Genomic DNA, 27439 nt, shown 5'->3' on the forward strand with positions numbered 1-27439 from the left:
AGATTTGGATGGGGCCTCAGTTCTGCACCTCGGGGCTTGGGACAGATATTACACATAAACCAGTTTAAGTGATCAGAAACTGGTTTAAAGCTATAACAGAACAGATGTTCAGTGCACATAAACCAGTTTGAAAATGGCTGAAACTGGTTTGAGATAAACCTGGTTGAATGTAGTATCAGACTTAACTGATTTGGCTCAAATCGGTTTATGCAATGCCTGTCCCAGACACCTTGCTGGTTTAAGTTAAACCACACTCCCCCAGCATCCCCGCATGGTCTCTGGGCTGGGCGGGGCTCTCTGCTCCACAGCAGGGCTGGCCCCTCCCCTCTGCTCCCTGGCTGCAGCTCAGCAGAGACTGCAGGCATCTGCCTGCTCCCCCTCCCCTCTTCATCCCCTCTGCCTTGCAGACATCTCTCAGCATTAGCTAGCAGACCACCTTCTGGCCATGGCCCATGCTGTGTCAAATGGGACAAAGGGAGATTCAACAGGTACCTGGTAATTTTCCTCTGTTTTCTTAAAAGGGAGATAAACACTGTGTTTTCAATTCCCTGCTGGGCTGGTTAGGAGGCAGGGAACCCCTCCTTAACCAGAGCATCCTGCTGGGGCCTGGCCATGCCTGCCTTAGCTCAGCACTGGAAGTGAAGGGAGGGCTGCTCTAGTGCCCCCAGGCTTCTAGCCTGAGCCACTGCAGACATGTGCCTGCATGTCTGGGATTTCTGTGCAGTTACAAACTGATTTAGCCTAGCCAGGTTAGACTAACCTGCAAAGATTGAATCAATTCAGGTTCAGGCTTTTTGAATGTCTGTCCCAAGCCCTGCTGGATTAGAGCCAAAGCAGTTATCGGGCTAAATCAATTTAAAGTTGGGATTTGCATATCAAGAAGAGATAACACAGCATATCAACAGAGCATAAAGTTTCAAGCTCTGTATCTGCTTTTCCACATAAAAATAAGGTACGGGAAACAAGTCCTTAGTGCAGTAGGTGAAGAGACGATAAATAAAGCTTTTACTGTGTAACACCACTTCTCTTCTGAAAAAAAGTTGCCAGACTTTGACCATTTAGAACATGATTCTCATGCAGTTTATGCACCTATACAAGGAAGTAAGTGGGAAGAGAGCCCATTTGACTGCCCAACTCAGATTGAGATGCCAGTAGAGTAAGGACCTCTGCAGGCAAGCAAGTGAGGACAGAAGAAATATGGGGAACTCTGGGGCTACCCCAGCCACAAGTAGCTATGGAATTGGCTCCCCTTCTCTTTCCAGACACAGTGCACATTAAGGCAGGAATTATGATATCCATAATGGTGTGCACACATGCAATCTTTATGCACAGCATCCTACAGAATGATGATATGGCCCTTAGGGACATGTCATGTAATAGACCCAATGCTAAGAAAATTAATCTTAGCAAAATTAAGGGGAAAAAAGTCAGAATCAATGTAAGTGCCAATGCTACCAACACTGAAAAACAAAAGGGGTTTCTGGACTGGTGCATACTGGACATGCAAAACTATTTACTATTGTCAGTCTCATGATTTTATCATAATTCATATTTTTTAGTATTTTTTTTTATAGATAGTCCACAATAATTGATACTGTTGATGTTGGTAATACTGGAATTTCACATACATCCATGCAAAAAGAACTTGAGGTATCCATGTGTGCATTTTCCTTGCTCACACCTACACAAGAAACAGCTTTCAATGGTATATATCTTGCACCCTGACAACAAACAGTATGCATTTCACTCACACCAGCTCTTACCATGTTCATAACTGTTAAGATGTATGTGGTTACATTTTCCTTTCCATGCTTCTCCAGCATTTTTTTATCAGCCACAACAAGGGTTTCAACACTGAGACTTCTGCTTTTCTGGATTTTAACAGATGATCTTTTGAACCTTGCAAAACTACCATACTCATCGGAGAAAATGTACCTATCTGCTGTGGGTGGTTTAGGTGCATCTAAAAAGAAATCAAACAGTTTTGGACACGTTTAGAACAGACCATTTTCATGAGCAGTCTAGCTAGACCATAAAGTGCCAAGGGGACTAGGACCCTGAATGATTTTATAGTATTGTGCCACTGCTGGATACTAACTGATATGGGCTGTTAGATAATGCATTGTTCTATCCATTCTTAAATAAGACTTGATTCATTCTTCTTTAGGAAAAACTGAATTCAATAAGCAATTAAGAGGGAACAGTTATGAGTTTCATATGCTGCCGGGGGACTACTTAGCATTTCTGGTGACCAGTTACATTCTTTTTGTGCATCCTGCCACCTTACTAAGCACTGCTGTATCTGCTGCTTACCTATTGTATGGTCATACTCTTCCTCCCTCAATAAATATATGGAACTAAGACGTTCTGGAAAGACGACAGATACTGCTTGTCCACGTTTTGTTTGGCAGTAGCCTCCACAATGCTTATTTCTGCTTGGAGTATAATTACTCAGTGTAGGATGAGGGTAGGAAATAGTAACCAAACTTATGTCAGGTATACATGTGCTTATATTTCCTGTTCACTTAAGTTTATTGTCCCTTCTGCTTGCATAGAATGGATTCTTTCTGGGGTCTCAGGAACTCAAGGCAGAGAAATTCTACTTCATACTTCCTCCTCTTTTCACAGCTTTTCAGCCCATGGAAAGTAGAATTAGGCCTGTGGTCACTATTTTAAGACCCTAGTCTTCAGAGGCAGGTTGAAGATGAGGCCTTCTTGAACCTCGATAAGTTGGACTCAGCACTGGGAATGGGCAGCAGTGGTGTGCTGGGCAGTGGCAGGGATGCTGCTGCTACTGCCAGGACAGCAGTGGCACCTGCAGGTTTTGCACCCCTCAGCTTGGTGCCTGGGGCTGGATTTCTACTCGTCCTCCACTTAGTTTCGCTACTGAGAGCTGTGGTCTGCAGGCTTCAGGGCTTCTGGTGGTTAGGCTTAGGGGTATGCGAAACAGGCCCTATTTGTTTCAGATTCGGATTCAGCCCGAATCAGGGACAATGAATTGATTCATTGATTCGGATCACTGTCCCCAATTCAATTTGGCCAAATCTGAAGATTCAATGCTGATTCAGAGAATCAGCAATTCGGCCATAGACACAGCTAGAAATGTTTTTTTCTACATACCTCGAGATACCAGGCACAGCTTGTGAACACTGCAATGCTGGGGCAGATGGAGCATCTCACAGGAGTGCAGGGGGGGCCCCCCGTGTGCTTGGCGGCGAATCCAGAAGTACTTCCAGTCCACTTCCAGGTCTGCCAGGGAGCACAATGGGGCCCCCCCACACTTCTCCAGCTCAGCGATCAGCCACAGGGGGACCCAGGTGGCTCCCCCCTCCCCCCCAACCCAGGAGGCACAAGTCGCTGAGCCGGATAGGCACGGCCCGCCCCCCCCCACACACACACATGCACACACACACGCTCCCCACCGGACCTGTAAGCAGACTGGAAGTGCCAAGCACATTAGGGACCACCCCACACTCCTGTGGGATGATCCATCTGCCCCAGCATCTCAGCATTTATTAGCCGACTGCTACCTAGAGGTACGCAGAAAAAACATATAAAGCTGTGTCTATGTCTGAATCATCGAATCGGACACCGACACGGGGTTCTGATTCGATTTGGGGAGATTAAAGGGTCTCCTGATTCGATTCGGATTCAGAGATTTGGCCGCCGAATCAGGCCAAATCTCCACTGAAGTGAATCAGTGACCAAAGCTTCGCACAGCCCTAGTTAGACTGTCTTAGTTATTTAGTTGCTATTTTGCCTAGAAGGTCTTTCAGACAAGGAGTGCCTCTTTGTACTATATTTGTACAATGCCTCCAGTAATGGGGCCTGAGCTTGGGGCTACGACTCCTAAGCACTGAGGTAACCCAAATAATAACGGTGAGCGTTGGGTTGGTCCTAACCATTCCACTGAATATGCTGCAGGCCCCAGTGTGCAGGGGTTTAGCAGCTGCAAGTTGTAACAATGCATTGTTCCTGCTGACTTACTTGCAAGAATTCTGTTATTCTAAACTATATTTAAAAGTGTAAACGGAGTGTATCAAAGATGTTTTTGCAGTAATATTCATTAAGAACTATTATCCTGTCAAGACACACATCCACCCAAACAATCACGTGCGTGGTCTATCTCCAACATATAGTGGTGCCTTGTCTAGAAGGCTGTAAAACTTGCTGTCTCTTGATTCAGAAATTTTCTCTTTTATATTTGCAGGAATTTTAGGTTGATCTCAGCAGCAATGTTCCCTCAGATTCACCTAATCTTTTGCAACTGTTTCACTACTGCTACTAATGATTAAGGAGCAATAGCACTTCTCACCTTTATGATCGCTTACTGGACATGATATGTTCAACTCTCAATCCCTGTAACACTGATGCTATGCTGAGTAGCATAAAATATGGCTGACTGGATCTAGTGATGCTTCTGTACTGCAGGTTCATATATCTTCCAGGGATAAGCTATACTAATACTGTTTTGCAGAAATGGATCGAGTCTGGGTTTGAATTGCTACAATTTGCCCTTGCAGGACACAGCTGATAGTATCTCGTACAACTAGGGTCACACAGCATGCCCCAAAGTACATGTTTCCTGTAGTGATGAGTATCACCTAAAAGCCCTAGAGGACGTTAATAATCCTATATTCAGATAAGTGTATGAATAATGTGCAGCATGGGGCCACACATTGGAGAATGAAGATGAAACAAAACAGTGCATAGCTGCTCATTAAGTAAGCACCACATTTCCTGTGGTCTGAAAGAGGCAGGTGTTCTGGGAGGTAAAAACAGTATCCGATGAAATAATTAAAGACTGCATCATAATGCATATGTTTGTGGGGCTGAATTAAAATTCCTCAGCAATCTTTGTTCTGGTATTTCTTCACTTTTGAATAATGCTCTTTTAACATAGTTTAATAGATATAACTTTCTATGTGTTTATATAAACCCATATGTGTAATCTATATAAATGTTTCTGTTCCTGACCCTGAAACCCTTATTCCTCCAGGTAGCATTACTGAAGTTATCATTTTTGCAATGCCTTCTGCTTGAAACAACTATTAGAGCACGCCTGATCGCAACTAAAAGTTTAAAGTTACATGTTTAACACACGAGTTCTCAACCTAGAGTAGCAAACAAGCACTCAAGGCTTAGGATGCCCTTGTCCTTCCCATATTGTTAAAGCAGAAATCAGTACATGGTTGTATCCTAGTAAGGTGGGGCTGCAGCTTCTAGCACGAAAAGGGTAGAGAAACCACTCCTTTTATACACAAGATCAAGGCACCTGGTAAAAAATCAGCAAATACTTACCTGCACACTGACTGTAACCCCCATGTACTACCACCTTCCTCCTTCAGTGCCATGTTGGATACAAATTAGTAAAGGATCATGTTTATTTTCAAACTCCAGTTAACCATATATTTGAACTACCATTGCTGTGTGTCTAGCACCTTTGAAAGTAGAAGTAATATTCCCTTTCACTCCCTGACAAGAAGGATTGATGGTCTAGTGGTTAGGGTAGTAGCCTGGCACTTATGGGACTGATGTTCAACACCCTGTTTCCTTCAGGACTTCCTGGGCAATTCACAACAGCTCTTATATCTTGGATCCCCATGTGTAAAATTGCAAGAAGAGTATTGGCTGACCTCACAGGGGTGCTATGAGGATAAATAACATTAAGGATTGTGAGGTGATTGGATATTATGGTAACAGGGACCAGAAAATATATATACATGTAGGCAGCTAGCTAGAAGTAACTTGGAAGAGTCTGCCCTCTATCATCTATTACAGGGGTGGGCAAAATGTGGCCTGCCAGGCCATTCTATCCGGCCTACAGGGCCCATAAAAAATTTAGAAAATTAATATTTATCTGCCCCAGACTGCCTGTCATGTGGCCCTCAATGGCTTGCCAAAACTCAGTAAGCGGCCATCCACCCAAAATAATTACTTGCCCCTGAATCTATTTGCACTATCAATATCCTAAGTGTTTTAAGTAAAGTTTTAAAAAATACTGGTATTCATGGAAGAGAAGAAGATCACAAGCTATTGAAGTATTCTTTCAGCTGCATTTCCAAAGCAGTCCCCCATGGTTGCTATTCAATGCACAGCAGTTTAAAAACTAGTATGAAAGAGGACAACTTGGGCTTCATACTAGAACTGCATACTGGTGCTTCTTAAACTATGGAGGATTTAGGTGAAATATGCAGCAGAGAGAGCTGAAATATTGATGGAAAACATGAGGAACTAAAAATATAAAGACATGTCAAGCTTAAAGGGGATCATGTTCAGGCAGGTCAAGAGCCATCTAGAACAGAATCAAGTATCCATCTCCCAACTTTCTCTTCCCTTCCTTTCTAAGAGTTCTCCTCCTCCTATCCTGCATCTTTTATAACTGAGGCCTTCCTATTGTCCCAGAATTAAGTAAGAAGTTGAAAGGACACATTTTAGCTGATAGATTGTTATTGATAAGTACATGCAGTTTCTTGGGGCTCTAGATAAGAAGCTGTAACCAGAGGCAGATCAGCTTCCAGATAAATATAATAAGGATAGCCATAAGATCCTTGGGGACTCTTTATAGCTCTAGAGTCTATAATGCTGAGGGTCTAGAGAAGACCTCAGCATGGACCCTGGCAGAATAATATCACTTCAATACCTTCTGAAGAAGTTCATTTAAATAATTTACTAGGGATGTTCTTTCTGAAGATCTTGCTTGCTAAGAACTTCCCTATGAAACGGTAAATTGTGAGAGACTTGTTCCCTCTCCTCTTCCACAGTAATGTTTTTCATGTGGTTTTTTTTTTTCACCTTCAGGTATAGTTGCATATACCAAAACTAAAAGTAAATAGAGCAGGGACTCAGCATTGGAAACTGTGAAAAAGAGGCAGTTTTAAAGCCAGAACATGAAAGGGGATGCTTCATTTAAAGCTGTATCAGCCTCAGCAAAATCAAAACAAGCGATCCTCCACCCGATGCAGCAAATTCCTAAGCAACCCAGTCACTGGCTGGTAGAGGTATGGTAATAACAGAGGTGGATAGCATCATACATTCAAATGCCTACTCCAGCTCCTTGTATCCATGCCAAGTGTTTCAGTCCCCATCACAGCACTGGTTGCAAACCACTAAAAGTAGCACCTCAATGTCTCTAAGAACTACTATCGCAAGCAAAGAGAGAAAGTTTCCTTACATACATTTCTTGCGACGTCCACAAAAATGCTGCTTTTGAAACCTTCCAAGGTGGTAATCATTCGCCTGACCATGATACTTGGAGTAAGTGTGATTTCTGTGATGACCAGGGGAAAAGTGATTGGGGCTGGAAGATACTTTGTACCGGTGCACTTTCTCTTCTGCTGTCCGTTTGTATAAGACATGAGGATGATGTCCAGCGGGTGCTGTATAATTATGTTCCTGTGCTAGGTGCTGAGGTAATGGAGATATAAGGAATTCATTCTCCCGTGTCCTTATCAAACCTGACTAAAAAAAGAATGAATACAAATAAGGAAAAAAAAACAAACATCATAGTTTGACAACAAATATATTTCTGCCTACCTGTGAACACTGGGTTCCTTCTAAGTAGCTCTTTTCTCTGAATTGCAAAGTATATTTTATAAAATTAAGACTTCCATGAGGTTAGGCTTTCAGGTCTGTTTGAATCTATCAGGCAATATTGCCACCAGGAAAAGAAAAGCAAAAAGACAGAAATACTGTTGCATGGTCAAAAGGGGACAACGGTGGTTTGATGAGCACAGAATTCCTTTCCAAAATGAAATTTAAAAAATGGATGTAAATTTTGTTTCTGTTACCGTGAAATATCCCATTTGGACTTTGGAGAAGGGTGAATAAAATTAACAGATTCCCATGGAAAACAGTCTTCTGTAGCATTCACTTAATCACTGAATCCTCTGCTTTAATGACAAGAGATGTCCCTAGTTGCTAGTCCTCCATCCTACCTGCTGTGCTACGTTCTAGCAAATAACGGGACTCGCCATCCCACAAAGTTATTCATGCTCCAGAAGACTCGAGTCAGAGGTGGTGCTACAGTGGCTCTCAAAATGCTCCTCGGAAGCTTTCTCTCTAATAGTCACGTCCCAGGCACCAAAGTAGATCAGACAAGAACATTTTTAATATGGACATTTTTTTTAATAAATTTCAGTACACTCCAAGGACTGAGTGGACTATGGATAATGAATACCTTCTCAGTCATGAAATGTCTCTTCAAAGTAGGGTTCAGACACCTTAGTGGGACACTACTGGGTAGCATGAACTGAGGTTTCATCGATTCATGCCACCCAGTACTTGCTGGACCAATTACTGCGAAGGTGTCAGACAACAGCATTGTCAGCATAACACCTGTTAACAAGCAGTAAACTATCCACTTCTTAGGAAATATTAAACTTCTTTCCTGCACAATATGCATGACAAACAATATCTGCAAAAGGATATAGAATATTAAAATGGAGTTCGTGTTGTAACTTAAGAGCAAAACACGCTGGTGGCAAGTTGTGTCTGTTCCAAAACCAAGTATTATAAAGCCAGGAAATTCCAGTTTAAGATTATATTTCAAAATTTCCCAAGCATGTGAAGATATGGAAATGCAAGCAACCTTAACACTAACATTCAACAATTTAACTACAGAATTTGAGTGTCTGTGGTCCCAGATATAAGAGGAAACTTGTATTTAAAGATACATTTATGTTTCCATCTCATTTTTCTTCTCCTGGTGTCACCAGAAGGCAGAGTTGAAGTTGGGAAACATATGCTATATTTTTCATACGTTAACGATAAATAAAGCTACATATGCGATTAAGTGTTTCCAGAAGAATGTGGGTGGCAATGAGGAAGCATTTTTATTCACATCATTAGCTCTTTTTGTTTTTTCTCATTTCCGAGACTTATAAAAGTTGTTGTCATAAACATTTTTTTTATCAAGGAAAACTGCAACAGATAGATGCAGCAAGCATCAATTTGTAGTCAAAAGCAAGAACAAAATACCTCAGCAGACAACTATATACGTAATTCTAGATATGGAACGTGTTGTAGATCACTGAGGCACCATCTCATGCCAAGACCATCTCCAGAAGTGACAGCCCCGAAGGACTGGCCTTTTCTCTGGCTTTGTAAAAGCGCCTACAGACCAGCCGGTGGCCTTTACGAAACACTCGGTATAACGTGTGAGTTCTCTCAGTAGACGCCGCAGCTGGTGATGCCACCACAGAATGCTCTCTGACGGCAGACGACACAGCTATGCACCTACAGCTGCATGTTTACGATGTGCACCACTAGCTCATCTTGACCCATTTTTCTATTCTGTCCAAACTGAGATGTCAGAGGACTTCAATACATCATTACCTGCTGTGTTTCCTTCAGCTTTGTGGTATTCTTTACGCTTCCTCTCAGGAGGAAAATTTAACAGAATAAAATACAAAATCCTCACGGCTTTAACTGTAGCATTTAGTACTCAGGATAATGCTGCCATTGATACTGGATGCATCTACACATGCATTTGATCTGAGATCAGTTTCCTTGCAAGTAAACTATTTGTGAGTAATCGCTCCCAGGCAGGCATCTACACATGCAGGGACATGGCAGCAGATTTGCTGCTCTTGGCAGCAAAATGGTGCCACTTCCTGTGGCCCTCCAATGGTCTCTGGCTGCCATCAGGGAGAGCTCAAGTCTCTGGCTGCAGCTGCCAGCAGCTGGCAGCCATCTGGAAAAAGCAGCCCCATGCTCTGCTCCCTGGCCAGCCACTTCTCTGGCCAGGCGCAGTGTGCACAGCGCAGGGGCAGGACACAACAGCTCTCCCCTCACTGCCTCCAGCTTCCTGCGCCCTGGCTGCTTCAGTCCCTGCCCCTGGCAGCGATGACCAGCAGCAGCCCCAGGCTCCTGCCATGCCAACCGCCAGCTGGCCCATGGCCATCTGGGCCATCCTGGCTTCCCCACACACAGCAACTGTCTGTCTAGCCAAAGCATGCTGTCCCAGGGCAGCTGCCACAGCACAGCTGCTGCCTAGACCCCGTCCAGCTGGCCAGACCCCAGCAGGGATGCCAATGATGGGCTGCTGGATGTCACCGCTGGAGCTACCCTCACCCTTCTGGGCCTCCAGCCCCACTGCCTTTGGGCCTCCCAGGCCAGCCAAGATTGGTGGCTGCAAGTCATCCAGCAGACCTGGGACAATGAGCAGTGGCTGGAAGCCTTCCACATGACCCAGGCCACCTACTAGGACCTCCTGGAGAAGCTCTGGCCACACCTGGAGTGGCAGGACACCGCCATGCAGCCACCCCTCCCCGGGGACACTCACCTGGCCCTTGCCATGATGAAGCTGGTTACACTCATGAGCCTCCGCTATGTGGGGCATCTCCTTGGGGTGGGCAAGGCCCACTGCTGGAAAGAATGTTCTGGAAGTGTGTGGCACCCTCCAGGATGTGCTGGGGCACATGATGCTCCAGGTGCATGACCCCCTGATGGTGGTGACGGGGTTCTGTGCCCTGGCATTCCCTCAGTGCACTGGGGCCCTGGATGGGGACCCACATTCCCATCACTTGCCCACCCCACGGTGACCACTATAGCCAGAGGGGCTTTCACTCTATTGTGCTCCAAGCCATTGTTGACCACCACAGTGCCTTCACAAATTTGAGTGCCAGCTGGGCGGCCAGTGTCCATTATGCCCATGTGTTTTGCAACTCCGTTGTGGTGCAAAGCAGCCGCTTTGCACTGGGGGTGCCAGACCTGCAGCTGGGTGCCATGGTGGTCCTGCCCCTCTTCATCAGGGACCCCAACTACACACTCCTGCGCTGGCTCACATGGCCCTACACTGGCCAGCTGGACCCCCACCAGGCCTGGGCTGGGCCGGGGCCTTGGTGGAATGCATCTTCAGCCACCTAAAAGGACACTGGCACACCCTCACTGCCCACCTGGAGTTTGCTGAAGACAACCTCCCCCGGGTCATCCTCACAGCCTGCATGCTGCATAATATCTGTGGAGCCTGGGAAGAGCTCTTCTATGAGCCCTGGGTGGAGGAGGTGCAGTGGGTGAAGGACACTTGACAGTGGGGACAGTAGCTGAGGCAGCAGCAACAGTAGTCGTCCCCCCCTCACCAAGGCCTCAAGTAAGCCACACACCAGGCCCCAGGGGCCAAGCCACCAGGTGTGGGAGGGACTGGCTCACCACCTCCTCCTGCACTCCCTGCTGTAGCCCACCTGGACAGCCTCCCATGGATGTCCCCACCACCCTTGCCCACCCCCAGCACCATGCTAACTGCAGACACATCTTAGAAGAACAACAGTTTTTATTCCTCTTGCATCAAACAGATTCCCCCCTCAATAAACAGATTCCCCTTCTCCCTCTCCCCCCACAACAGAGCCCCTTCAACACCCACCCCACCCACCAACAATAAAGCACCCTCTTCCCCATGCAAACTATTTACAATGTGTTCTGTGTGCCATCCCAGGGTAGGAAGCTGTGGGGTGGGGGCACCTAAAGGGCAGAGCCCAGAGACAGGCGGCCTGCACCACAGCTTCTGGCCATTCCCCTGCGGGTACGCATGCCACAGCAGGCCTGGTGGTTCAGGGGCTCCTCCTCGGGCAACAGCGGGCAGTTACCCTCACCATGGGCAGCTCCCACTCCAGCAGCTGGTTTTCAGAGCCAGCATGCAGTCCTGGCCCTGCTGCACGCAATTCTGGCTCCACGCCGATGCGGAGCTGGGGTGAGCAGTGGGCCTGGGCCCAGGAAGTGGGGCTGGGTGGTGGGGAACCTGGGACAGGGTCCAAGACAGGGTTTCTTGGCTGGTGCAGGTGCCTCAGGACATCTGCCCAGGTCCATGGAGGGGCCTGCTGCTGGGTGGCAAGCGACTACCAGAGGGTAGGCAGGGCTAAGGTTGGGGACAGGGAAGCAGGCGGCACAAAGCCAACTGCCCAGGCCAGGACTGTGTCTAGCACCTGGCGGTCATCATCCATGGCCCACACTGCCCTGCCCAGGACTGTGGTCTGCTCCCACAGGGCCTTCATCTGCTTACACTCCAGGGCCAGGAGCTACACCTGGAATTCCCAGTCCACTCAGTCCCATGCTTCCTCACACTGGTCGCATGCATTCTCATGGGCCACATCCTCCACCTGCCACCTGTCCTGGTAAGCCATGTCTTCTACCCGCTGGGCCCTTACATCCACCAGCTGGCCCAGGAGGACAGTGCAGTCCTCGGTCCACCTCCTGCAGAGCTGGTGTATTCACAGGGCCCTATCTGTGGGTGATGATGAACCTGAACCCACATCCCAGCTGCCAACTGCAATCTCTCCCCTGTGTGCAGCTGCAGGGCCTGCAGAGCCATGAGAGAGAAGCTGTTTGTGAGAGTTTGCAGTATTTCTGAGATAAGATCTTCTGTACTAGGGGCCATGTGCTGCCCAGCCTCAGATTGGGGGTTGGGCATTCACGGGTACCCAGGGACCATGGTAATTCAGCCAGACAGGCCTGGGCCAAAGCAGCCACTGGCTGAGCTCCCCATCTCCACTCACTCCCCTGGGGCTGGCGAGCTACTGAGTGGTGACCACAGGCAGCCCACCTCCCCAACCCCATTCCCAGGATGGTACAGGGCAACCTGTCTTCTTCTGTGCTGACACCAAGCCCACACTGCAGAGCTACCAGATGACTAGGATGAGGAGCTGTCTACACCCCTGCCCTCCCTGCAGGAGACCTCTCCAGGGAGGCACCCCAGGGCCAGCTCCCACTGTGGCAGTGCTGTGTACTCAGCATGCCCCTGCTGCACATGTCCTGGGCACTGCACAAGATGCTGTTTGCATGGACTGAGAGGTGTCCAACCCACTACACCCTACTGCTGCTGCTCACTGTGGTACCCCAGGTACACCTGTGCAACTGGCATGGGATTCTGAGCTTCAATGGTGGGGGTGGGGGCAGGCCTGGGCTGCCCTGCAACCACCACCACCACCTGGAAGGCTACTGTGGCTGCGCTACATGTCCCTGCCTCCCGCAACTGAGGAGGACATTGCCATTGGCACTGACACATTCTTTGGCATGACAGGCCCATGCCCACCTAGCTGCGGGGGCATGAGCTGCTTAATAAAGTTTTGCACTGTCTCCTGCCCCCCTGCATGCTGGGGGGGGGGGGGAGAGGGAACCTGGAGACAGGGGAGTGCAGCTGGGCTAGGCAGGGAGTGGGGGCAGGGGCAAGAGCTGAGGTGGGGAGGGCCTTTCTCTCAGTGCACAGCTTACCGTGGGGCCATGGCTGGCATAGCCAGCTGTTCTGCTCAGTCCCGGCTGGTGGTGACAGTATGCAGCTCTTAGTGGACCCTTTGGATGGCAGGATGCAGCATGTGGGCACCTCCAAGGTAGAGCTGGAGCTGCTGGAGGGTGGCAGTGACACGGCTGGCCATGCCTCATGGCTAGGGCTGAGGCTGCAGAACTGTCAGGACAGGTGCTGGCCCAGGCTTCCTGAGCTGCTGGTGGAGGCTGCAGGTGGGGAGCTCAGTGGGACGGGCTGGTGGTGGCCTGAGGGGCCCCAGTAGCATGTCACCATTAGTGCCACACCAGAGCAGGGACTCAGACAGGCCACCTATGCCGCCACACACAGCATGGCTGTGGTTTAAGGGCACTCCCCAACTGCCAGCTGTGGTTGGTGATATGACCCTTTGTGCCTTCAAGGCCTTGACCTTTATGCGGCACTGCTGCAGCAACTGGTTGTGCCCACACTCCTGCATCCGGCCTGACAGCCCTTCATACACGTGGGCATTGGAGTGGCCACCCTGTGCGAACTGGTGCTGCACCTCTACCTTGCCCCATAGTGTCCTGAGGTCACCAATCTCCGCCTGTGACCAGTTGATGGGCACTGGTGGGGATGGCAACAAGGCCATTGGGGCTCCTATGCCAGCTCTCTGGGCCTCTGCACAGCTGTCTCTGTACTGCTGGACCTGGGCAGCTGGCTGCAGTGCCCAGCACAGGGCCACGGCACAGGACTGGCAGCCACATGTTGAGGCAGACAACACACCACAGCACCTGCAGACTCCAGACAGGTTGCTGGGGGTGGGCTGTGGGCATCTGGAGCTGGCCCTGGTGGCCAGGACCTGCCTGCAGTTGAGCCTGGGTGCTGACAGGCCTAGCAGGAGCCTGGAGCAGCCTGCAGGTCTGGACAGGTCGGGCCTGGCACCTGTGCGGCACTGCAGTGCCAGACAGCAGCGCAGGGGTGCAGGCAAGCTGGTGTAGCTGGCTTGTGGCCTACCCAAGGGGACACAGGGACCTGGAGTGGTCTCAGACTTCATGCATGTGTCCCTGGGTTCAAAATGCCTGCAAGCTTTTAAAGGCCTGAGGCTGGGACTACCATAGAGCTGGCCCAGCCCTGGAGCAGGAATGGCTCCCAGGCCAGGAGCCCTGGGGCTAGCCTCAGGCTGGTCCCCTACTGGCAGGGCTAACATGGAGCAAATTTGCTCCTGGTTGGCATCTACATGTGTGTTACTGCGCAGTAACTACTCGCAAGTAAATTTCCTACTTAGGTTTGCAGGTAGCAAATTTAGTTGTGAATACTGTCATTTACTGTGCAGTAAACTACATTATTGTGCAGTAAGGTATCTTGTGTAGGCATGCCCACTGAGTATATTCACCATAAACAGATTTAGCAGGGATTTCAACATAAATTGACCAAAAAGCAAACCTAGTCATTCAACACATTTTAAGAAAGGGGCAAAATTGTCTCTTTCAATGAAAGAATGGGTGTGAGGAACTTCTCATCATGTGCAAGAATGTAAGTTGTTTGCCTACCAGTTTCAATGGGCTGGCAAACATCAAATTTCAGATCACAGTACAGCAGAGAAAATCATATTCCTACAGGGAAAAATCTAATGTTTGAATTATTTGATTTATGTCATCAGACATTTAGAAGTAACACAATTCATTTGCAGTTCTGGGCAAGATGCTCCCTTCCATACAATCATCTGTTATACTACATTGATAAATGAGCATCTGTTTACTGATTTTACTCCCATCTATTGCAAAACAGAAACAGAGTAAATCTGTTTTTTATTTCTCCATTTTAAAGGTTTCCACATCTGAAATCATTCCTACAGGATTCATTTAATAAATGATTAAAACCACATGGAACAAAGGATTTTCTACGTTTTCCTTGCAAGAAATACCCCTGATGTACACCAAGTTTTCATCCCAAATGTAATTCCTATATTTAACATCATGCAGGTAGACCAAGGTCTCCAGAAATATGCAATGAACTCAATCCTGAACCATGTGCTGAACTCATTTTGCTGCATGATTTTATGTGCTGCAGGTGAGGGACCCATAAACTGATTCAGTTTTCTTCAGTCGAGGCTGTGGCTCAATTCTCAGATGAAATGCTCTCCTTTTGGGCTTTAAATTAGAAATGATCTTCCTAATTGAAAAAATATTATGAAGGCTGAATACTGTCTACTTTTTCTGATGCAGCCTCTCTAGTGTTCTAGAGGCGTAGGTGCTGAGGTCTATGCAAGATTGACCGTAGGTTCAAACACATGTAATTTTTCATTTCTGCAAATTGCAACAGCATTTCTGGTGTTTGCACTTAGCTGATTTCATTAGTAATTCAGAAATAACTTTGAAAATTTGGCTCAGATTCCTAATGTATTGAGATCCACAAGTTGTGGGACTGGAGCAAGGTATACAGTTATGGAGGTACTTGCACATTCCCTGTTTCTCAAGCATCAGTTACTTCAGTTTTGGTCTTTGTAAAAAAGAGTAGCCTTAAAGCTATACAATTTGTGTTAGTTTGCTACCAAGGGTATATCAGAAAGGTCAAAGGTCTAGTTGAGCCTAAGGTCTGTTCCTAACATGGTTAAGGAACACCAGTATGTGGTATTAATCTTCATGACTACACAAAGAAACAATGTAACTACTAATGCAAAGAGCCCAGAAGTCCTCAATTCAAATTTACTACCCTTCTCTTCTGCCAAAAAACAAAGTGTTTATCCTGCTGGCCATGTTCTAAGACTTACCTTTTTTCAATACCATACGAGATAGAAGCTACAATATGGAAGACACCAAATTATGCTGAATCAACAAATAAACCAATTGTAAAGTCTCCAGGCATTAAAAAGCCAATATTTATTAAATAAATTATTTAGTATGAATCGTGTGCTCAGTTCTTTGAAACTGCTAATGAAATTGTAAGTCCTCTATAAAATTTCACATTGTCGGGGCATTATTGCAAAAGCAGTGGTCCTGAATTTTCCTGCTAAATTTCAGAAAGAAGGGAGAATCTCTTTGAGTAATCTGAACATGGGTGCTTATTAACAGGAAATCTGGTTCAGGATTTCTTCACTGAAATGTGATTACTATGTAAGGATTAAGAGTAAGAACTTCAGAAAGCACTTTGCCTTGGACTAGCTCCTACTATATTCAAAAAATAAGCGAGACCAATTGTGGCAGGGCACTGTTGGTGCTGCCACTTTAAGAGCTGAGCCAAGCAGCCAACAGGTGCTTGATTGCGGTGGCCATTTTAGATCTCTGGCTGCCTATATAAACAGAGCAGTTCCCTGTTGGCAGGCCAGGCAGTAACATTGCCTGGCTGCAAGGCTGCATGCAACATCCAGGAGGTAAGGGCAGGAGCTAAAGGGGATTCTTTGGAGGCTCCTGGTCCTGGGCATCACCTGAAACTGCACCCTGCCATGCGTGGGTGGCCTGGTAGGGCTCTCAGTGGCATGGGAGCCCCCAAGGAAATACCAGGCCAGTTGCCACCCCAGTTAAAGGCGGGTAAGGGTGCCTTAGCCCCAGCCCCCACCTTTGGGTGGGCTTTGGAGGCAGTAGTGGGACCAGGCATGGCTGCAGCCACCTGAGCTCATGATGGCAGTGTAAGACCTCAGGGAATGACTGTCATGGGGCCAGGTATAGCAAATGGAGTGTCACCTGAGCCTCTGGGGATGGTTGACCCCAAGACCCTGAGAGAGGGTGGAATAGTGAGGTCCTAGGGAAGAGGATTGAGTAGGGAAGAGGGTCAGCCTGGGAGTGTGCTGAGTAGGGCTGAGGGACAGCTTGAAGGGCAGCACATGGGCCCAACCCCAGGAGAAGAAGTCAGTTTTGACCCCCCCCTTAAGACCCCAGGTTGGGGTGTGGTGCAGAGGCCTTGGAGAAGACATGCTAGGAACCCCAAGTGAGCGGAGAAGTCCAAGGTATGTCTTTGGACACATGAGGCTGCAGTTTGGGCCAGAGACCAAGCAAGGGGGCTCAGTCGGAGAGAAAGGGGCGAGTCCTGACCCTGGTAAGTCTATCACTGCTGAGAGGCCAAGTGTGGGTCAAAAGTAAGACCTGTGGTTGAGCACAATGACCATCTGCTCTAAGGGGGGAGTGAGAGTCCCTGTGAGACCCTGGAGCACCAGTCATGGTGTGGGTTAAGAATGCCCTGGTGAGGGGTGGCCCCAGAAAGGAGGGGCCCCAATGAGGGGTTGGAGCACTGTGGCTGGTTAGGGAGTTCCCACTCTGCCACACCCATCTTGAGTACTTTTGATAAACCCCACTCTAAAATGTTCTCTCTCCAATGGCAAGTCTCATTTGCATCTCATTCAAAGAGCCTACAAGACTACTTTATTATTTATATTATTCTCCTCCATGTTCTGGGAATCTAACCCAAATCCCACTGAAGTTGGCAGGAGAGCACTGGGTCCTTAATGCCCAGTCTTGCCAAATTCAGAGCACTTCCTGAAGGTTATGATCATTCCTCACTTCCAAGCACTCAACGTCTCACCAAACAGCTCTCTTTGTAGGACACAAAACGACAGCCAAAAGACCCGTCATCCTGTAGCAGATTTTTTTTTCAAAGATATTATTCTATTTACATTTTTTTTTTTTTTAAATGTGAGCTATGGAGGCAGTATATACCTTTCTCCATACTGTGATACCCTTGTGGCAGTAGATTTCATATTTACATAAAGCCACTTTTATTGTGTGTTAATTAAATTACAGGCAACAACTCATCCATATGCACTAAGAGTTACAAAAGAGTCCCAATCCAGACACAGCTAACGAGGTAAGAAATGCAGCAGCATGAAATTCAAATCTGAGAAGACGCAGTACAGTCAAACAGATGGACTGCAAAATCTGCTAAATAAATACAACTAGTTAATTTAGGCTTATACCAAGTGAAATTACTCACTGTATGATGACAGAATCACCTTGACTAGACTAGAATATTAAAACTATATGTAAAAATAACTGTTAAGCAACACTATATATTTCCTAGTTCCCTGTTATGATACTACATGTGATTCTGAAGCTTAAAAAGCCAAGAACTACTCTGTTTTAGCCATTAGCAAATACTGACTTTAAATAATGACCACTGAATAAGCTACTTCCTGTTACATAGGGATGGACACATTCAGAATGAAGAACCTTTCAAAAGTAAGGGGTTAAATATTAGGGGTTTGCACCTATTAAAATGGTCTGCAGTGTTATAAATGCATGCACACAGCCACCTTCATTCATTGTAAAAGTTACTATTGACTCCATGAACACTGATATAGGACCTTCTGTGCTACAGGAGGACCTTCTGTGGCTTCTGAGACTAGCAAAAGGAAAAGAGAAACGAAGAATTTTCCTAACAAATGGAAAGTTCCTAAAAGGAAAGAGTCTCCAATATCCCCAAATTATCAGAGATTAATTAAGCAGATGAATGTAATTGTAAAACTCCCATCATAATAATCACTGGATATTGAGAGAATTATTTCTTGTTCACACTGCAGTGAAAGCTCGGGGAACGTTGTTAGCTGGGATTCATTCAAGCATGAACTCCAGCTCTGTTGTTAGATCTGATTCTTTAACAACGTCTCTGGTCTTCTGGCACCACTCAGGAAACACAAAGGAGCCACAACTGGCCATCAGAGACTTCTCTTGTTGGAAGGCGACTCCCTCCTGGCTAAAATACTCTAGCTCTGGATCCTCTGTGTCTGACCCTCACTCCTGCAATAAAAAGAAGCATGTTGAAGAGAGAGAGAGAGGGCAGAGCAGAGCTGCATAGGATGTTAAACCAGCCAGACAACTTACAGCTGCCTGTCAGCAACCTTCATTTGCCTTGCAGCTAAGGCCGGCCCCTAGAAATAGGAAGTTAGGTCTCTGGTTTCAAATTCTACATGCACGAGTATGGACATTAAGATGGAGAGTTTCCCCACCCGCCTCTGTTCAGGGTCAGTCACAATGTAACGGGATGCAGAGCCCTTTGTTTCAAGTGGCTGCCTGGACAAGGTTACTGCCTTCACAAGGCAGAGAAAGTGGGCCCTGCTCTCTGCATGCATGATACAAAGTCCACTGAAGAAAATGGAAGGCCTCCCATTGGCATCAATATTTTTTTTTTTTTTTTTACTGAGTCCTGAAAGGGGAGTGAAATTCTTCCTGTACCTCGGGATATGTCAGCCAGTATGGGTTGGATGAATGGACTGTAGGTAGATAAAAAGCAGGTTTGAACGTTGGGCACAGTGGGTAGTAATCAACGGCTCAAGGTATCAAGTGGAGTGCCCCAGGGGTCAGTTCTGGGGCCGTTTTTGTTCAATATCTTCAATAACAATATGGGGCATGGGATGAAGTGCACTCCATCCCAAGTTGGTGGATAATGCTGATAGTAGAAATGCTGGAGGGGAGGTCTAGGATTCAGAGTGACCTAGGCAAATTGAAGTATTGGGACAAAAGAAATCTCATGAGGTTGAACAAGAACAAGTGCAAAGTCCTGCACTTAGGATGAAACAATCCCAAGCTCCAATATAGCCTGGAAACTGACTGGCTGGGCAGCAGCTCTTCAGAAAAGGACCTGGGGGTTACAGTGGTTGGATATACAATAAGATGGATATGAGTGAGCAGTATGACCTTGTTGCCAAGAAGTCTAACTGCATTCTGGGCTGCATTAGCAGAAGCGTTGGCAGAAGATAGAGGGAAGTAATTATTTCACTCTATTCAGCACTGGTGAGGCCACATCTGGAGTATCATGTCCAGTTCTGGGCCCCCCACTATAGAAAGGATGTGGACAAGTTGGAGAGAGAGTCCAGCAGAGTGCAACAAAAATGGTTAGGGGGCCAAGGCATGCGACTTATGAGGACAAACTGAGGGAATTGGGCTTATTTAGGCTGGAGAAAAGAAGACCGAGATCTTAATCCTACAGAAACAGACAAATCGTGAGACATGAAAATGATGAGAAAACTTGGCAAAGGGTCTAAAAAGACAGTTGAAGACTCAAAATAGGAGCCTCCCCACCCTTCTCACGTGGGTCAATGACCTACTTTTTAAAGAGCTGAGGACCCAAAGGTCCCATTGGATTGTGTCTGGTCTACAGACTGTAAACACTTCCAGAATATGCCCAAACCGATATGGTTAAGAAACTGTTCTGAGAAACTAGTAAGAATGGAAGAGACTTCCAATGACATACATGCATTGCTGAAGTCAGAGATCCCACAAGTAAAACTCCATTTTTTATCCCATCTCAAACCAGGCAGCGAGGAGACATGAGAGGATTCAAAATATTACTGAGAATTCAAGTTAACTGCATATTCCCAAGTTTTCATGATATCCATCCCTGAGAAAACATGAAGAGTCATTTGCATAATGGATAGCATTGGCTGTTGACAATCCCAGAGTTAATAATTAAAAACACAATACTTCATTGGATTGAGATGGTGAAAATAACGTCATTGGAGCTGTACTAATTTATACCAGATTGGTGATATCTGGGCCAGTACCACTTTGAATATTTAGGTTCAGTTAATAATCAATACACATATTTAAACATTTTTTTAATCAAAGAAAAAATATATCCAAGTCACTTGGCAAACCAAACTGGTTTATTAGTTGCATTACGTATCTCTCTCTCACACTTTCTTTCCAAATCTGGGTGAAGCAGAAAAATTCTCAACTCTATTCTGAACGAATTGGTTTTCTAGCAGAATAATATAGCTTGCTTATAGCCTATATTGTAAGCTTTAAAATGTCAAGATTTTTAATAACATAGCATTTACTCTGCCTCATTCAAAGGTCCTCAGAGTCCAGGACCTTTAAAGAGCCATTTTGAGTTCATCATGAAAGAGTAGTCTGTTCAGTTAAAATGTACAGCACAAGCATTATTCTGAACATTCAGCAATTGTTAAAACAAGGTAACACAATTGCTTGTCTTTTTTTTATTCCTACATGAACAAAGTTAACTCTCAATAGTGCCTTTGTATTTTTGCAGTTGACTGAAGTTGCTCAAACATCTTTGTGCAATCCTGCTTTTATTAACATGTGGCAAATAGGAAAAAAATATTTTAATTTGCTTCTTAGGTTAAGGTAACTGAACGGTCACATTAGTGCTTAAATATATTAAGCTGACATTTATTGCAGGGTAATGATGATATATTCTAGAATAATACTAACTTTGCTTTGCAGGAAATTAAGATACTTGGTCATATCTATTTGCATTCTGACACTATTTATGCCTTGAAAACAAAGACCAGTTTCTATGAATGACACTTACACTCTCTATATGTATACAGGGTGACCGTATTATTTTTCAGAAAATCCAAGACACTGCCTCCCTGATCCCCACCTGGAAGCACCACTGCCCACCCCCTGCCAGTGAGAAGGCACCAAAGGGCACCAAAACACAGGCACCCCCTGCTTAGTGCTCTTCATTGGTTCCCGAAAAACTGAGCATTAAGCAAAATAGCGTTAAGTGAAATCAAAAGTTTTGGATGAACCAAGATGGTGACTGTGAGCATTATAACAAAACTCGCTAAGCGCTAAGTGGAATCGGTTATCAATTTAAAACCAGCGATATAGTGAAATAGCACTAAGGAAACCACTGTTAAGTGGGGGTTGCCTGTACAAGCTTGCCCAGAGCACCACCCACACACACACCCACAAACACACCCACAAACCCATGCATACACACATACACATACACACACACCACGATCACAGCATCACTCTCCCCCTAACCCTGTCCCTCCCCAAGCAGGAGGTGCTGCGCCTTGCAGAGTCCAGCCCACCACCAGCCTCCAGCTGCTGCTCAGGAGGATCCAGGCAAGTCAGTGTGAGCAGGGTGGTGCCAATCCAGGACTTTTGTTTCCACTTTCACCAACCAGCCAGGATGGCCTACAAAAACTAGGACTGTCCTGGCCAAACCAGGATGTCTGGTCATCCTAACTATAAATGTCAAGATGTCTGCCAAGTCGCACACTAGGTAATATGGATCTTCACTGACTGTCAGTGTGGGCCCAGCAAAGCAGTGTGAACACAAACTTACCCATAAAAATCTATATTTATCCTATCTAATGGTTCCAGGAAGCAACTTGGGCTAAAAGAAATAGATCCAAGTTAGGCCTGATCATTATTCAAGTAGTTGAGGATGGTCTCTTTAAGCAAGGCCTGTGTGACAGAAAGATAAAATCTAGATGGATTTCAGAACTGCCACAAGGAATAAAAATATCACAGAGCAACCAGGAAATAGCAGGATTATTGTAGGAATTCACTGATGCATCAATTTTTCTAAAAGGGAGACAGTGAGGTATCTGTCAGGTGTTGTCTCACAGTTGAATGGATGCTTGGGGTGCATCAAGAGCAATAACAGTAGACATAAGAGCATGAGTTCGTTAAGGCTCTGATCCAGCCAACCACATAAATATGTGCATTACTGAGTCAATGGCATTATTCATTTGCTTAAAGTAATGCACATGCTCAAATGCTTTGCTGGGTCAGTGGTGCTTCCAGGATGACTAGAGCCTTACCATTCAAGAGGCCAAATTTATACAAGGTAAAATTTACACCACTGCTATGGATGATCAGAAGGCCAAATCACCCTCTTAACCCTTACAGCAGGACTGAAATGAGGTCTTGTGATAGACCTTTGAACAGAGCTGGAATTCCCTCGTAATAAAGTATTTGTTAGGATTTATTCCGTCCACACTAATGAACAGGTGCAATGAAAATGTATTATCACTATTATATGTCTTTTGCATGTACGGCTAATAGTACTTAAGCAGATATAATATGTCTATGCTAATGTTCTCTGAGCTTTACTCTATTAAATTTGTACCCTCATGAATTGGATGCGACTTTAATTGTGATAGACACAAAAGTAATAAATACCACGGGAAAATAATAAAACAGAAAATGAACAGTTCAGCGTAGAGAGCTGCTGACAACTATTAAAACTCAGAGCTGAACATCCTTTTCTGCAATGGGAATTGTGCATTTATCAGATGCTTGCTTTAATGTTCCAAACCAGCAGCATCCCCCTCGATCAGAAATGAAACCTTAAACATCGAAAATCATGCCTCAGGCCCCGCAGAATCATGAGGATGACAGATAAATCATGACATGTATAAAAATAATGAATGTTGGGGCTTTTTCATTTGCCTTCTGGTTTACAGGTCGCATTTTCAAGGCTTTTCGACATAACCATAAGCATTAGAGGCCTGTTTATTTTATTTTATTTTATTTTTAATGCAAGCCCAGATTCTCACAGAATCACACCGGTCTAGCAACTCGGGCTTTAAGAAAGACACCACATATCACTCGATTCACAATAAAATTGTGAGATCTGGCAATATTGAAAGGGGCCAGGGAGCAGCGTATCTGTAAGACATGACAGCCTCCTAATACCAAAACCAGTACAACAAGCTGATCCTGGCTACAACACAGAGCTGGCTGCTGACCAGGTGTGCTTTTTGAGAACAATGAAACTGTGAACTTCAGGTCTGCTTTAAACTGCACAATTGCAAGGGATCTAGAAAGGCTATTCCACCGGCCAGAGATGGCCAGAGTAAAAGTGGGCAGTGCCCATGTATTATTTTCCTCAGCCAGACCTTGTGAACTCAGTACTGCGAGATGGCAAGCATGGAGCTAGAGTGGTGTAACCAAACACACGGGAGGAGGGCCGGTGACCGATCTGCAGTAATTTGCACAGAACAAAACAAATTGAGCTCAAGTCACGTAACAATTTTATCTTGCTATGAATAGTTCAGCCAGCTCCTAAAACAACGTTGTCTGATTCTGGGCCCAGGTTACGCTTGATTGCCAGCTGCAGTGCTTCCTAAGATGTCAAACTAGTGGTTTCCAACCCTTTGATTTGAATGGCTGCTGAAATACCCCTTGAAATAAATTAGTTCTACACCAGTGGCCAAAAGTAACTTTGTAGGGAGCATACATTATAGCACTGTCACCCCTCCCCAAAAAAGCCCATAGGCTCCCCCTATAAAGCAGGACTGTCTGACTGGTGGGCCACATGCAACCTGCCAGGGGTTAAACCGCGGCCCCCACTCTCACCCGGCCACCACTCCCTTCTTCGCTTTGGCTGGAACAGCAACCAAAATGTCTGGGTTCCCCCTCCCTCCTCCAGCTGGCACTTCCTGCCCTTGTCCCAGGGGCTGGGGCAGTGCCGGATGATGACACGCTGAGGCCCTAAGCTACGTCCACCTTAACAGAAAAATAATTCACAAAATCCACAAAAATGGATTTTCATGAAAGTTTAAGATGAATTATTGTGATTTCTGCACAAATTTATGAACTCAGTATGAATAATAACTGTGGAGCCATATTCGAATGACAATGTCCATATTTAGACTAATTTTCCCATATCTCCTTTATCTCCCAAATGATTATTATAAAACTTGATACTGAGTCAGTTTTGGGGGGGGGGTTCTTATTTAGAAGCCCCTCATATTGTGAAGCCCTAAACTGTAGCTTATATAGTTTAAGCCTAAATCTGGCACTGGGCTAGGGTAGCTGGGTGCAAGTCCAAGCTGTGCAGGAGGATCGGGGCCATGCAGGTGAGAGCATGCCCACAAGGCAGCAGTGGGGGGATCCTCAATGCCGCACTGCGGGTGCCTGCCAGATGTGTATTGAAGTGAGAGCGGGGGAATCACCTCTGCATAGTACAGCAGTATGGAGGTGTCCTGCAGCAGTAGAGAGGGGCACCCAGTGCAGCAGTGAGAGGGTGCCTGTGTGGGCACACAGTGCAGCAGAGGGAGCATCTGCTCAGCATGTGGCCTGCAGGGGAGGCTCCTGGCGTTTAACCCTCTCTAGAGGTAGATCCCAAGGTGTTCAACCCCCTCTGGTGTAGCCCCCAGGGGCTTAGAAACTGGACAGCCCTATTCTAAAGCGTCCGCTTCTGCCACTGTTGAAGAGGAATATTGGGCTAGACAGACCATTGGTCTGACCCAGTATATTCTTGGTCAGGACAGTGAGGACAAGTGTGGCAAGTAAATATGTCCCACTAGTTACAGCAGTGGTTTTTAACCGTTTTTAGACTTAAGGCACCCCTCAGAAAACGCCAGCTCTTAGCTTTCACTCATTTCTTGATTATGGAAAAATAATACAGCAATTCTTCCAGGTCAGAATGGTTTTGACACTATGAGTTTCTATTTGAAATCTTTGGGTTTATCTTATAAATTGTGAGTAGGTGTTTGCACACCTAACACCCCAGAGTACCCTGGCTGAGAATCACTGGGTGTGAGCCATTAGTGTGGAACTTGAGAAACCTGGATTTAGTTCCCTGTTCTTCCACAAACTTAAGCTCTCTGTGCTTCAAATCTTCAGCTGTAAAATATGACTAAAAACATGTTCTCACGGCAATGTGATAAGAAAGACATAAAAGACTGTGGTTAGGTTCCAATGCAAGGGAACATATAAGTACCTGAAGACAGACAGGTAATTCCCCTGCTGTTCTACAGCCTATCCATGTGCTGTTACCCTGTTCACTTGACATCTGGATGGGAGGGAATAAATTTAATCTCTTCTGTGATCGCCCATATGAAATGGGATAGTAGTCATGATGCATCTGAATTTCATTTTGTTTTTAAGCAGTGATAAAAACAGCAAAACTTATTTCTTGTTGGAGGCCATTCAAATTGCGTTAAATCCGAATTGCAGAGCGGCACTATTCTGTTGAACATCAGCTGGTTCAAAATGTCTCATCATTTTCTCACAGTTTTTCACAACCTTTTGAAACCTATGTAATGACAACTATAACATTTAGATATATGGTGAGCCACAAACTTCTTAGAACATCCAGTTTTTAATTTAAAACAGACCCTGAAAGAAGTAGCGAGTTATCTGTCAAACTAAACTTAATACTTTTTATCTTGATTCTCTTTCACAAAAAGCCTCATTTTTATGGGCAAAATTTGCAATCATAAAATCCACTTTCCTAATTTCATGTGAACCAAATGAATTGTGGTTTCAATGAGGAATGTTTTTACCACTACTTTATATCCACAATTAAGGAGCTATAGTCCAGTTGTAAGACATACACTACATACATTCAAAAAGGGGGAAGAAAATCATGAATGCCAATTTAGGTCACCATCTCAAAAGCCAACAACAAAAATGAGGGTTGTAATATTTGTCAACCCAATAACACAGTGAATAAGGGACAAGTGGCCAAATATATTGTTCATGCAACATTGCTAAAAATCAGCTGAGCTACACCCAGTTAAATATGCCCATTGTAAAAAAAAAAATCTTACTATCACTATATTTAAAAGGTCTCTAAGACAACTTTCACTGTTGGCAGTGCAGCTCTTTCTGTATTAAACACGTTTTATCACACCCAGTGACTTCCCAAGAATTTATAACTGTTTAATATTGCAACTGTCTTTACTAGGACACTATTATTAGATTTATTATTGGCCTGAACTATCAATTGGCATAAGTTCAGATACTTTCCTTGAAATCAGTGAAGGTATGCCAATTTACAGCTGTTGAAAAGGTGATTTACAGTACAGGTTTCCCTCGTTTTATGCTGTACATGTGTTCCTGGAAAACAGCACAACTCGAATTCGCATAAAGGGAACCCACTTTACAATATAACAAATAGGGATACGTTCCAAGACCTCAACCGTACTGACCCCCAGACCCGTTTCTGCCACTTTTACAAGACAATTTTGGTACTCATCACCAGCAGACAGTACACACAAGCACCGGGCACTATTATAACAGGGATGGCAACTACAGAAACATGTGTCACAGACAACGAGTGAGGAGCACAGATCCCCACAGGAGACTATATTTTGGAGCACATCACTCCCACAATGCACTGCACAAGACAGCTGACTACGGGCTTCTACCACACCAATCACATAGGAGTGAATTGACCTCACGTATAACGAATTTTTGGTATAAAAAGGGTCATTACGTAAGAGTGTATTTAACAGACCCCGCATAAAGTGAGGGATACCTGATTTAGTGATAGGGCCAAAGTGCAGTGTTTAGATCTGCATTTGTATCATTATTCTTAACATCCCAAAGTTCACAGGTGTTTAGACATGGCACTGTGATTTAATTCCTTTTATGATAAAGCTTATTTCTTTACCATACCCCATATAATAAAAATGGTAATGAAAGGGTAAATTCAGTATAACATACCACACTGAGTCTGTCACATTCTGCAATTTTACAACATGCTTTTTGGCTGGGGCTATTGTTATGAAAAGCGTGATAAACTGCGTAGGAGTATTTA

General features: G+C 45.4%; 1 protein-coding gene and 1 long non-coding RNA gene across 3 annotated transcripts in view; one reads left to right on the top strand and one right to left on the bottom strand.

Annotated features, from left to right (window-relative positions):
* Positions 1-27439, bottom strand: part of ADAMTS18 (ADAM metallopeptidase with thrombospondin type 1 motif 18) — a 106552-nt gene that overhangs the window by 60034 nt on the left and 19079 nt on the right. For both annotated transcript variants that reach the window (XM_006260253.4, XM_019488195.2), the window contains exons 3-4: positions 7179-7461; positions 1764-1963 (exon numbers count right to left, since the gene is read on the bottom strand). In XM_006260253.4, the coding sequence (XP_006260315.3) occupies positions 1764-1963; positions 7179-7461 (483 nt within the window). The remainder of the gene's footprint in view (positions 1-1763; positions 1964-7178; positions 7462-27439) is intronic.
* LOC132243609 (uncharacterized) lies at positions 16493-19139 on the top strand. Its single transcript, XR_009455301.1, has 3 exons — positions 16493-16565; positions 17929-17992; positions 18705-19139. It is a non-coding gene; the product is annotated as an uncharacterized LOC132243609 (long non-coding RNA).

This window comes from Alligator mississippiensis, chromosome 10 (genome assembly GCF_030867095.1).
Source record: "Alligator mississippiensis isolate rAllMis1 chromosome 10, rAllMis1, whole genome shotgun sequence".
NCBI classification, from domain to species: domain Eukaryota; kingdom Metazoa; phylum Chordata; order Crocodylia; family Alligatoridae; genus Alligator; species Alligator mississippiensis.